Genomic DNA, 13,576 nt, shown 5'->3' with positions numbered 1-13,576 from the left:
GATGACTTAAGCAGAGAAGTGATTTATATAAATCAATCTTACCCGGTATCCTCTCCAGAATGACTGGATGAGTAATGCCGCCTCCTCCTCGGACAGGAGAAGAGACAGAGGAATCGGTGGTCTTGGACTGTAAAAAGATAAAAAGTGTATTGCCATAAGTGTTATCGTCACACAGGTATCTAAAATAATTAGGTTGTCATCTTAGTTTGTCATCTTTGTGCGCAGGAGGCCCTGCAGCATCATTCTACTAACCCACCGACATTTTACGTGCTGCTATATAATGCTCCACCAGATACCACCTGGGGAGGATATTCTACACTTGGGGGAAAAACGTAACTCATCATACAGCATGAGGTAGAGGGCATAGGGCCTTACTGTACCTCTGTATGCCTCCATTTCACATGGAGGCATATGGAGGTACAGTAAGTCCCTTTGTCCTCTACTGGTGCCTTATTACGGCTTGCACAAAAGAGAGCTGTAATATGGCCATGTTCACGAGGCCGAACTCTGAGCTATGCTCTCAGCTATGGAATCATGCTTCCCTTTTGGAATTTCTAACATTATTTGGTAAGACTTCTGTAGAATATATAAAGCTTCCGATCATCACCAGTGAATTATATTTTAGCCTAATTCTCAGGCCCAAATTTCAGATGGTCAAAGGAAGGCTAATGAATATATAGTATATAGCTTGGACTCTTATAGGCAATCAGAAGCCAGATTGTGAAATCTACCATCTGGGAAACTAGGGATAATAAGTTGTGTAGCGGGTAGAGAATTGGTGGGAAATGTGCTGGAGAAGTGGGGCGCTAAAGATGTTTGTGTGTCAAATTCTGCAGAGACAGGTCAGTGGACAGGAGAAGTCATCATGGTGGCCATGGCCAGAAGGAGAAGAAAAGGCAAAGTGAACGACATCACTTGTAGGTCGCAGAATGTAACTGTACTGAAATTTCCTATATGGTCTGCAGAGAGCTGTGTCGCACCGGTATCTACTGAATAATAATAAAAAAAAAAAAGATCTGCTGAACAGTTCCAAAAGCTGACCAATGGAGGAAAGGCCTTTGAGTCAAAAGCAGGAACTTTTTTTTCTAAATAAAGAATGCTTTAATAGTATAGTGTGACCATCTAAAATCTACAAACTGTTTGATATACATTTCTACAAATTCTACTGACCAAATATTAAAAAAGGGACTTGTAATTGGTCAGAAATGGTTAACAACACTAAGATGTATTTACCAGTACACCCCTCGTGTCTCAGAACTTCTGCCAATTCCATTCCTGTCTGCTACCAACCGTAGACTGCTGCAGGTCACTTAAAAATAGAATGGTAAGTGCAGCCATTCGACCAGTATACAGGCAATGAGGGGAGGATGAAATCTGTCATTCGTGACACGAGGCAGCTGTTCCAGGCCGACAGGAATTGGATCTGTCACTGAATCATGGAAACTGCGAGTGTTATCATATCCTAGGAACTTACATACCTAACAGGTTGAAGAAATGAATCAAATTGTCAAATCTTACTTATACTATGCATTAAGATTTGCACTTGACTGTCATATTCTGCTTCTTAAGGCTACTTTCACACTTGCGTGTTACTTTTCCAGTACTGAGATCCGGCAGAGGATCTCAATACCGGAGGAAAACGCTTCTGTTTTGTCCCTATTCATCGTCAATGGGGACAAAACTGAACAGAAGGGAGAGCGCCAGAATGCTTTCCATTCAGTTGCGTTCCTATACCGTTGAGCAAATTTCTTTCTGTCACGGGATGTGGAGCAAAACGGATCCGGCATGACACACAATATAAGTCATTGGTGCTGCATCCCTTTTTCTCGGACACAATAGAAAATGGATCCGGCACCCATTTACTTACAATGGTTTTAGTGCCGGATCTGTCATTGCTATTTTAAAGATAATATAACCGGATTTGTTCATAACGGATGCAGACGGTTGTATTATCAGAAACGGAAGCGTTTTTGCTGATCCCTGTCGCATCAGGCAAAAACGCAAGTGTGAAAGAAGCCTAAGTAGAAGCTCCAGCATTAGAGACGGTATAGATTCTAGGAAGTTAGTTGAATGGCAGATAATAATCAGTATTGCTGAAATGACCAATACGATATACTACAGAGCTTCGATAATATCATGCAAGACTGCAGCAAATTTCGATATCCAGGGATCACCCTGCAGATCTAGCAGCAGGCACATGTTTTGCTATGACTAGTTACAGTCTAGCCTAGTAGATCTCCAGTTCTTGCAAAGCTACAATTCCTACCATGCCCTGACTCCAGGCTGCTATGATATGCTGATAGTTGAGGTTTTGGATATGCACAGGTTTTAGAGTCTTTGTACAATTTGGTATATTATACTGGAGTACTTCCTGATGCTACAGGACAGGGTTGTGGCCCCACTGTGCCAACCAACTGGTTTGACTTAGGGTGAGTCCTGAGGTCGTTATCCTGGCTGTCCCCTGGTTTTCATGCTTTATAGGTATTTGGCCTTCATTGCAGTGGAGCAACAACAAGGCCACTACCTCTTGGAATAGTCCTGGCATGGTTGGCGACTGACCCATGGGGGTGAGAGACACCGGTAACATGGCACCAAGGGATCAAGCAATACACAAAGTCAGGAAACAGGCACTGATCAAGACTGGCAGAGTTCATGCAAATCCATGGAACAATCCAAAGATTCCTCTTCTCCATTTTCACTGTAGAAGATAACATCACAAATGTATCTGTTCAAGCAGAGTCTTCCTTCATCTTGACTTATACAAATACATATTTTCTTCTGGGAAAGGAGAGAAGGAAGGAAGTAGCTAGCTTCTCCTCCTGCTTGGTTTGAATAGGAAACAATACGTATGGCAACAGAAATACATAAATGCATGACAATAAGTACACAGGATTTTTTTTTGCAATTTATGCACACTCAACAATTTCATCAAAATGTAGCCTGCATGTGCTCAAAGAAATGTGGTCCCCAAGAACAGATCTCTAGTAACTAACTATTTAGCCATACACATTCCTCTTTCATGGATGCTCTTATAGCTATGGTCCTAGAAATCAGTCTCAAGAGAAAAAGATATAATTATAAAGAATAGGTATATACAATCCTCTTTTCAATTCATTTACTGCATGGTCTTACAGTCATGTACTGGAATGTGGATTCTCTACACCACAATCCAATTGGCACTGGATAGACTAGGGTGCAAAGTCTAAGGTCTCACCTGGTCTTCACTATTAACCTCCACAAAGAAGACTTTGCAGAAGGATGATTCCCAGGTCAGAGTCCACAGAAAATACATGGATTGGCAAAAGGAACATTGATGGAACAGTGACGTGGTCAGAAACTGTCTGAGCCATGGGTCAACAAACCAGAGGACAAGATGGCAGCATAGGAAGGAATGGAGCCGAGGGTCAGAGCCAGGAGCAGAACAACAGGTAGCTGATACACAATCCAAGAACGTAATCAGGAACAAGGCCAATGTCAGAATCTGTGTCAAATTCTGAAATGATGATTCCAGTTTAAATAGGCTGTCAGGCCTGTTGACACTGAGCATCTCGAACAAAGGGGCCACGGCCCGAACCTGCAGGCGGAAGCAGGAGCAGAGGTAGTGTCTGGTTACCTAGCAACAGCACAAGGCCGTCATAAGGCAAGGTGAGTAACATTCATCATAGAGAACCCCTTTAATTGTACGAGACTAACACATCAAGTCATCCACAACTTGAAAGCCCTCTACCAGGTTACAGCGTACATACCTGACTGCATTGCTCAATATACTGTCATTTCAATCATGTTTATTAAAAAGGTGATCTGATGATATTTTATGTGCATGACTAATTTAATGGAACAGTCAATGAAAGGTGATCACAACGTGCATCCATCCAGTCAATGGCCTGAATACACTTTCACTCCAAAAAAAGGCTGAGTTGAATCCTATCACAAAGCATCTTCTGTCACAGGAGATGAAACATTTTAATTTCCATTATCATTCTGGATATTCTTGTCGCTATTAAGTATCTGCCAATGCGCATTGTAGCTGGAGATAATGAGGGTAATTTCTATCTGACTGGAAGGTATTGTCCTTTCTACAACTGCCTCCTTTGTGTGAACTCAATCATAACTAGGGTGAGGGGTCAGAAGCTAGCATCTCCAAGTCATTGAAGAGTCACGCTTGGATTTGCTTCCCTTACAATAATTGAAAATAATTGAAAAACCAGGTGGTCTTGTACAGATACGATTCATGTATGCAGAAAACATATAGATTCATATGCATCTACACAATGTATTCAGGCATGAGCCTATAAGAAAACGGAGCTATGACGCTCCTGCGCGTTAAGAAGGCTTTGTGCTCCTGCATTCTATTGTTGCAGCATGGTTTCTACATAATAACAGCTCCTGTTACCTCCACCACACATCAGACATAACATTAAAACCACTAATATTCTGTAGATTCGCTCGTCCCAGTAAAACAGCTGTGTCCAGTTGAGGCATGGACTTCACTAGACCATGAAGGGTCACCTGATGTATCTTGCACCGAGACATTATCAGCAAGTCCTGTAAGTTGAGACAGGGGAGTAGCTATAAGGGTGTAGACGTAGCAGTCGCTACCAGACCCAGGAGCCTGAGGGGGCCCAAAGACCCTTGGGCCACATAAGAAGAGACAGTTATTATAGAATGTGCATGCTGGTCAAGTTACACCTCTGGCTGGAGGGAAGGGATTAGGTCAAGGATTGGGCATGGGGGGGTGCCATTTCAATTTTTGCCTCAGGCAGCACGGAACACAATGTGCTTCCCTGCCCCTGGCCAGAAAGCACCGTGGGAAGGGGGCCCAAGCTGATCTCTTGCACAATGGCCCATGAGCTTTTAGCTACGCTCCTCAGTTAAGAGATGAGATCTCCATGGATCAGACTTTTTTTCCCACCACATCCCACAGTTGCTCAACCTAGGAACACCTTGATCTTGTCAGGTCCCTCAAACCATTCCTGAACAATTTTTGTAGTGTAACAAAGAGAACACTGCCACTAGGGAATACATGAAAAGATGTAGCTGGTCTACATCAATGTTTAGGTTGACGGTACATGTCAAAATAAGTATCCACATGAAGGATCTCAGTGGGTTGGCTTTTGTCCATAGGGCATCCTGGTGCCATCTCTTCACTAGGTTGTTGAGAAAATGTAGAGCATCAAACCAGGCCACCTTCTTCCATCACTTCATGTTCCAGTTCCAATGACCACGTGCCCGTTCCAGGCGCTTTTGGCAGTGGACAGGTCTCGACATAGCCACTTTGACTGGTCTGCGGCTACATGGCGCCATATGTAGCAAGCTGCAATTCACTTTCTTTTTGGCACCTTTTTATCATAGTCAGCTGTTACCTTTTGCTTTGGCAGCTCTTTTGTCCCACCAGGGCTAGCCTTCATTCTGAAATCGCATCAATGGGTCTTGGAAGTCCACCAATTATCCACACACATCCTCTTCAAAAAGAAGTTCTGCAGAAGCTGAGGTATGTATTATAATGTATGATGCACCCCTGCTACAAATGATTAATGACCTTAGAAGACAACTCTCCGTCCTGTCACTTTTACCTATCTAGGGAACCCCTCTGTGACTCTTATAGTATACAGTAAGGGGTGCCATTAGCCCCTATATTACATAACATACTGTAGTGCTATTTACTTGTTTGTATTGTGTCTGCGCCGTGCTGCTGCCAAGATGGAGCATGTCCTTCCAAAGCAAAAAGTATTAAGACAAGCGCAAAGTTATTTAATGTGCTATCATAATGTATTTACTGGCAGGAGACTACCTGCTAAATTCTGGTTCCAGTTGGCTGAGTGATAGTCTAATGATAATTAGGAAATGCAGGGTTTGACTGAGTCGGCTCACACACATCCACTGCAAAGTGTTTAATGGTTGCAGGGAGAGCACTTTGCGTGCACAGTAAAACCGCTGAGCATATATGTTCATTATAAAGATGATATTTCGGTTCCAACGGCTTCTTCTAATGGTTTTCTCCCAATCACAAGGGGATAAGTATATTCATAAGAGAAGAAATAGGTTGAAGGTTTCACCAATTGCTTGCAGCACTCCCAGTTTATATTTCTCTATGCGGCTTGGAACATATATACTGTATATACTGCAACTAAAAATAATAAAAAAGAACTGTGCTAAAACGGAACTGGTGGATTATCATCAATATGTCCAGATGACTACCAGCCACAGCTCGCCCTGTCTACCGTCCATAGGTATAGTGCAAAAAGAACACATAACAATGAGAATTACCATCTTCTAAAGTTATGGCATATCCTTTATGATCAGTGGGGGTCTGACCTTAGGTGACGCCACCGATACTGAGAACCAAGGGGCCACAGTAGTGACTCAGGAACACTTTTCCCTGCGCAGCAGAGCTCCTGGCCATCCGGCTCGTTCACTACAATGGGGCCATGCTGCAGCTCCTATGCGCAGCGCAGCAGCCCATTCATTCTCAGAATCAGTCCCGGAGGTTGACCCCCACAGATCCATAAACTAGCGATATGCCATCACTTTATACCCCTTTAAGATTCATCCTCTGTGGCAATGTACTTTACCAAGTTAAAGGGGATGTCCAACACTGACACACTTTTTAAATATCACTCCGACCTCTGCAGACCTGTGAAGGGAAGCATACTGACCTGCTCTCCACCACTCGGTGCCTGTGGGTCCCTGGCTCTCTTCTGTCATCTTCCAGTCCTCAAATGTAAAGTTACGGCATGTAAAAGGGTCACGTGTGCCACTGCAGCCAATGACTGTCCTCAGCAGTGACATGTCTACAAGCGGCACATCACTGCTGAGGCCAGTCGTTGGCTGCAGTAGCACACGTAACCCAGTCCATCCAGAAGTTCACAGGTAGGGACCAGAAAGCTGCAGAGGAGTGCCAGGAAACCACGGAGCCGGAACCAAGCAGCGGAGAGCGGTTATGTATGCTTCACTTCACAGGTCCAGAGGGGCCGGGATGGTATTTAGAATGTGTCAGTGTTGGTCAACACCTTTACGTTCCACCGGTGGCAGCGGTGAAACGATACAGCCAGTGATTGGCTGCAGCAGTTACGTGTCCACGTTAAAAGGTACCAGGGATGTACAAAGGACGGTGGGGGACCTGAGAAGTATCGAGACGAGGGCAAGTGGCGGGGATCGGTAAGGCAATGTATTAACTGTTTTATTATTTTACACTATTCCGAGTATTTTGGCCAGACAACCCCTTAAACATCAGAATCATATTATATCTGGTACTTACTGATCTTTTAACCATTCTTGAACAAATGGAATCTCGAAGAAGTCTCTGCACTGCTGATCTTTCCTTATAGGATTCCGACTGAAAGATAAAAGTATAGTACTAATACAAACCAGCACAACCTACTGGAAAAAAACCATTGGAGACATTTACACTGGTCAGGGCGGACTGAAAGATTGAGGAATTGGCCGCCGGGGGCACATATCCAGGCTGCACCATACATCTTTCTAGGGGCCTGGCTCTCTCTGTTTTTCTTTCATAGAACTTGGAATCTCATTTTCCATAAAAGCGTTAACATTTTTAAACAAAGTAAAAATAATTCAGGAACCTGTATTGTAGGCGGTCAAGGGACCATGAGACTTATTTCTCTCGACCCCAGACAATCAGGGGTCTATGGTATTTCACTACAGCTACTGATGACAGTAATGCTATGAAATCCGGTAGGCTGTTCCAGCCTGCTGGAGTTCACTGTATCCATCATAGCCGGATAATGGGGGAACTGAGGGATCCCCATTGACTACAACAGGATCCGACGGAGATCTGGACGCTTTCCAGCAGAAGTGCCAGTTTTCGGCCAGACAAAAAGTCAGTGCGTGCACTAGTCTAAACAGAACAGCCAAAAGTGAACTACTTACTTATATAACCACTGAGTGAGGAAGTCACAGGCAATAAATTTTGTCCTTTTTCTCTAGAAAAACAAAAAAACACATTTTATTTCACTGTATATTAAAGAGGTTGTCCAGGATGTTACAAGTGATGGCCAGTTCGCATTGTTCGTCCGCGAACACATGCGGGCTGCCATCTTTTCTCACAAGTCCGGCGATGCACAGGTAAGCCCTTACCTTTGTCTGTGCCGCGAGCCGGTTTTGAAACAAATGCGGTCAGCGGGAGCAGGCAGTTCCGCGAACAGCCCGATGAAGGCCCCCTCCCGGTGACCGCATTTGCTTCAAAACCGGCTCGCGCACTGGCACAGGTAAGGGCCTACCTGTGCATCGCCGGACTTGTGAGAAAAGATGGCAGCCCGCATGTGTTCGCAGACGAACTATACAAAGGTTCTGCTAGAAAGCTGCGCTATTTTGTCCGGGAAAATGCAGGGGTCTCTGACGCAAACCTGATGGACCCAATGATAGTCAATCGTTCCATCATGGGGCAGATCCAGCACCGCAGGTTTTTTTTTCTTGTTTTTCTGTTCCTAGTATGGAGGGAACAGAAAAATGGAAAAAAAAAAATGCAGATGTAAATGTAGCCTTAGATTTAAAGGGGTTTTCCAAGACACTATAACTGATGAGCTATCCTCAGAATCAGCATCAGTATCAGATTGGTGGGAGTTCGACACCCAGGACCCCACTGATCAGCTGTTTGAAAAGGCATCAGAGCTTGCAGTAGTAATGTGGCCTTCTCACAGCTTGGCCTAGGCCAGTGACGACACGTTCATCGGTCACATGGCCTAGGAGCAGCTCAGCCCCATAGAATAGGGCTTAGCCGTGATACCAAGCACAGCTGCCATGCAATGTACAGCACTGTGCTTGGTAAGCTGCCATAAGGAGCCCCCGTACCTTCTCAAACAGCTGATCGTGGGTGTCCTGGGTGTCAGCCCCCCACCGATCAGATACTGATGACCTATCCAGAGGATACTTATTAAATCTTGGGAAAACATTTTAAAAACTATGTACATCTTTGGAGGCAATTTTTATTCATTATTGCATTGTACTCATTTTGAGCTAAAAATCTTTTTTACAGTTGGTCTTTATTAAAAATGTTGAACCCCTGTCTTTGTGCAGCCTTGAGTTTCTCTAGTAGCAGGATCTGAATTTTCACTGTGTTCCATCAGGCAGCTCAGCTAACGGACACCTCTCTGATCTTATAAACACTCATTGAAGCTCAATTCTTAACCTACTGATAAGAATGTGGCTTAAATAAGTGTTTACCACTATGTAATGTGTTGACCTCTTAGTAATTTAGAGATAAGGGGGCACAAAGTGAAAGTAAAAAGTACATTTACATAGATATAGAAGAAATGTAACCTTTTGTCACAAAACGGATTAATGTTTTTAATAAAGACCAATTGAAAAAAAATATTTTTAGCCCAAAAAGATTAAAAGGCTATCATTAAAAAAAATTGCCCCCAAAGGTGTACATAGCCTTTAAAGGGTCACTGAGTTTTCAAAAAAGTTTTGATATGTAATAGAGACATACTGTATCAAATGTTTTAATTGGTGGGGTGTCTGAATGCTGAGACCCCCACTGATTGCTAGCACGAGGAGAGAGAAGCGCTCATATATCGCTCTCTCTCTTTTCAGCGAGGAGAAAGAGTGAGATATGCGAGCGCTTCTCTCGGTGGGGGTCTTAGCACCTCCGATTAAAATCTTTAATATATCTCTATGACGTATCAAAAGCTTGTTGAAAACTCAGTGACCCTATAAACATCTCCAGTATACATGTATGTGACTGGATAGCGACAGTAGTAAGCAACATGGGATGTGTGCAGAAACAATAGAAGGGGGGTATATGGAGGGTCATCAGTTCACAGCCAAACGCTACAAACAGCTGAACAGGGTGGCGGGATGTTGTTAGGAAAAATCTGACACATGATTTGACCTACATTCAGGAACCTCTGGCACCAACTGTGTCCAATTTTATCAAAACGAGAAACACAGGAAGCTTCACAATGTGAATTGTTTGCAGTGATATATATTTTTTAAAGTAACACGTGAATAAAGAACCCCTGACCTGAACGTTCCGAATCCAAAAAACCCTCCTTACTGCCCAATATATAGTTTTACTGCATAGATAAGGGGCAGAGAACCTAGAGGGACTACTCCTCGAGCTTAAATGGGCTGTCCAGAATAATTTTTTTTTTTTTTAAAAACACCCGGCGGTATCTTTGAAGAAATCTATACTTTCCTGCTCCCTGCCGCTCGGTTCTGGCTCCTGTGCTGTCTTCTCTGAACTTCCGGTCCCCATCTGTCAACTTCCTTCACAGATGGGGTCATATGTGTCACTGCAGGGGTCATTCCTTTCCGCTATTGAGATCCCTTATAGGATCTCAAAACCAGAGGAAAAAGCTTCCATTTTGTCCCCATTCATCGTTAATAGGGACAAAACTGAACGGAACAGAGTGTCCCAGAATGCATTCCGTTACGCTGCGTTCCCATGATGCACAAAAAGCGCTGAAAGCAGTGTTTTTGAGTGCACCATGGGATACTGATCAAGACGGATGGTGACCTATCTGTTTATTTTGGACACGAAAAAAAATGGATCCGGCGCCCATTGACTTACAATGGATTTAGTGAGGGATCCGTCTTGTTTATTTGGGATATAATACAACCGGATACGTTCTGAACGGATGCAGACGGTTGTATTATATACCAGATGCGTTTTTGCTGAACCCATGACGGATCCAGCAAAAACGCAGATGTGCAAGTAGCCTAACTTCTCCAGAGTCCAATCCAGAGAGGACAGCCAGGATTCATGGCGCTGGAACCGAGCGGCAGATAAGTATAAACCTTTTCATAGGCACCACTGGATAGGGGGAATGGAAGGATTTAAAAAAAATACTGGACAACCCATGTATAGTGAATATGGATGGTATAGAGGATCTGGTGCAACTACATATTAGTAGGGGTTGTACTTAGCGGTAATACTCCACCTACAGAATACAGACTACCAAAAACAACATTAAGGGCCAATGTGCACCAACTGACTTCAACCAATGTCAATGTGCCCCAGAATTTATAAGGATCCTTCCCATAGTGCTCTGGACCTCAGCCATAGGGTCCTTTTGGTTCCTGGCTGTACTGGCAATGGCGAATTACAATTGGGGCGTTTGGGGTGGTTGCCCCGGGTCTGATGATCCTGGGGTCCAACGGCCGCTCCCGCTCAAAAAGTTCATCAATATACCTTATGGTAATGGTACTGCGCTCCTTTCAAGTACTGGCGGTGACATTCCCCACCCATGTCTACACCAGATTTGGCTTGATAAAGGTCCGTCCTGGACCAAAACGTTGTTCGCTTGAAAGAATCTGGATTTCCCTGATCTATGCAGAGAAAAACATGTAAGCCTAGTTTCACACTAGCGCTAGCGATCTGGCAGGGCACAGCCTGCCGGATCGCTGTGCGTTATGGCACTGCCAGAAGCTTGTAAGGCTCCCAATTAACTATAATGGGGACCAGTGGAGATCCAGCCGCATTCTGGCAAATATACCAAGAATCGTACTGGAAGAAAACCACTGCGCGCAGCAGTTTTCTTCCAGGTCCTATTCTCTGCATATTTGCTAGAATGTGGCTGGATCATGCCGGTCCCCATAATAGTCAATCGGGCCAGACGGAGCCTTAAAAGCTTCTGGCAGTACTGGAATTCTAAGCGATCCGGAAGGCTGTTCCCTGCCGGATCGCTAGCGCTAGTGTGAAACTAGTCTAACATTGCTGCACCATCAATATGGAAATCCTGGAAAACCCCTTTAAGTAGAAGATATTTCTAGGTAGAAACCGATTTCATTTTGCACGGCTCCCATCCCGGCCCACCTTGTCACACAGCGATGGTGAGGAGAAGAGTAAATTACATACAAACAATCAGAAGGGATGTGAAAAGACACCAGATGTTAGCAGAGCAATGATATCATTGTTTGTTGTATACAAGATCCAGTTTGTTAACTGCTCCTACGCCTGAAGATACAAGTCCAAGAATAGCAAACATCCAACACTACATAATCTTATAAAGTATGTATAAATTGGATGGGTCGAAGTGAGGCACCTTGGGCCCACCAGAGGGAATGATCCTGGCGAGTCATCCTCTATCGGAATCATTGCTGCTATCACTGTGCACACAGGACATATCATCTTATGACATAGGCCCTAGGGTCAAGTGATTGTCTCCAAAGTCAACTCCAAAAGGGGTTGTCTTCTGCTGCACCTGGAGCTTATTACTGTGTCAGACCCTAGCCCATAGGATGGGCCTATGTCACCCGTTGTTTTTTGTCTCCGCCGGCCCACCACACATATCCTCCCCTTTATTGACGGGCTGCCTTCTTCCCAGCCTTTAAGACATCATGCCTGCTCAGAGAAACTCTAGTAGCCACAGGAGGTGACTTAAGCCTGGCTTCTAGTGCGCAATTCAACTGTGCATGTGCAAGATGTCAAACAGCCATTCTGCCAGGCTCATGAATATGCCGGACTCCTACGAGATCAGGAACACCCAGTGGACTCCTAACGGGCTGTTCACAAAGCAGAATTTGGTGCAGAATCCACACCAAAAACCAACAACCAACAGTGCAGAATATGCCCCCTATTGTTTTCAATGGGAGGCTGCGGTTTATGGATGCAACCGCTATGTCCTTGGCGCAGTCATGGCAATAAACTGTGGCCACATGATCGGCAGCGTGGCCTCCTGTTTAAAACAAAGAGAGGTGTTTCCACATAGACATCCAGCATTTTTTGGGTGGAATCTGTGCCAAATTCAACTGTCAAACAACTCAGAGGGAAAAGCCCCTCGCAGTTAGAAGTTTACAGTTGATTAAAGAAGGTATCAGGCGGGGTTTGAACAACGATTAGATGGAGACCAGTGATCTTCCATATGTTGTACATGGCATATACCACAGATTGAGGGTCACTTTATCACAGGTCTATGCTAGCTTTCTGGCATAGAAAAGTTGCAAATTTTGTCGCAAAGTGCCTCTCCTGTTAACCTCAGTGAGTCATCTGCTGACCAAGACTTTACGCTGGAGCCCAAAGTGAGTGACCGTGACCAACATAGAAGGTTTAATAAGTAGAAAATATTGATCTAAATTTCTGCTGTCTAAACCTAGGTCTTATAGTCTGAAAAATACAGCAACTAATTAAAAATTACAGTAAAATATAATAAATAAAATAAATATGAATAAGTAAAAAAGACCATAAAAAGCCCCCTACCCCTCCTTCGAGACATTTTGCTCTGCGCATAAGGGTCCAAAACACTCCTGGTCATGTAAGGGTTAAACATTTACTTCCAAGTAACCGCCGATCGCTAGGGATCAGCAGAAGTGAGGAACTTTGTGATCCGCTAAGGCCCCATTCGCACAACCTGTCGTTCACACTTCTCTGCATTTCGGCTTTGCCGGAAGTTATCGCGTTGCCGTCCAGGTCCCATTAACTATGATGGGGACCGGCGAAGTAAACATGTGCTGTCCGTATCCATATGTCCATTCCGCGGCCCCGCAAAAAAATATAACATGTCAATGGTTCAGCAAAAAGTAAATAAAATTATGCAACGTGGATGTCATCCGAATTTTTTGCAGATCCGCATTTAGCGTTTTCTGAATGCACCTTTATTGTCAGAGTACACCT

General features: G+C 44.1%; 1 protein-coding gene across 1 annotated transcript in view; it reads right to left on the bottom strand.

The window, feature by feature from the left end:
- Positions 1-13,576, bottom strand: part of IQCK (IQ motif containing K) — a 68,496-nt gene that overhangs the window by 31,728 nt on the left and 23,192 nt on the right. The window contains exons 5-7 of the mRNA XM_044304507.1: positions 7,891-7,943; positions 7,259-7,336; positions 43-127 (exon numbers count right to left, since the gene is read on the bottom strand). Of these exons, the coding sequence (XP_044160442.1) occupies positions 43-127; positions 7,259-7,336; positions 7,891-7,943 (216 nt within the window). The remainder of the gene's footprint in view (positions 1-42; positions 128-7,258; positions 7,337-7,890; positions 7,944-13,576) is intronic.

Source organism: Bufo gargarizans, chromosome 8, assembly GCF_014858855.1.
Source record: "Bufo gargarizans isolate SCDJY-AF-19 chromosome 8, ASM1485885v1, whole genome shotgun sequence".
In the NCBI taxonomy this organism is placed as follows: Eukaryota; Metazoa; Chordata; class Amphibia; order Anura; family Bufonidae; genus Bufo; species Bufo gargarizans.
Note: the sequence above shows the minus strand (reverse complement) of the source record. Positions and strands in the feature narration are given on the sequence as shown.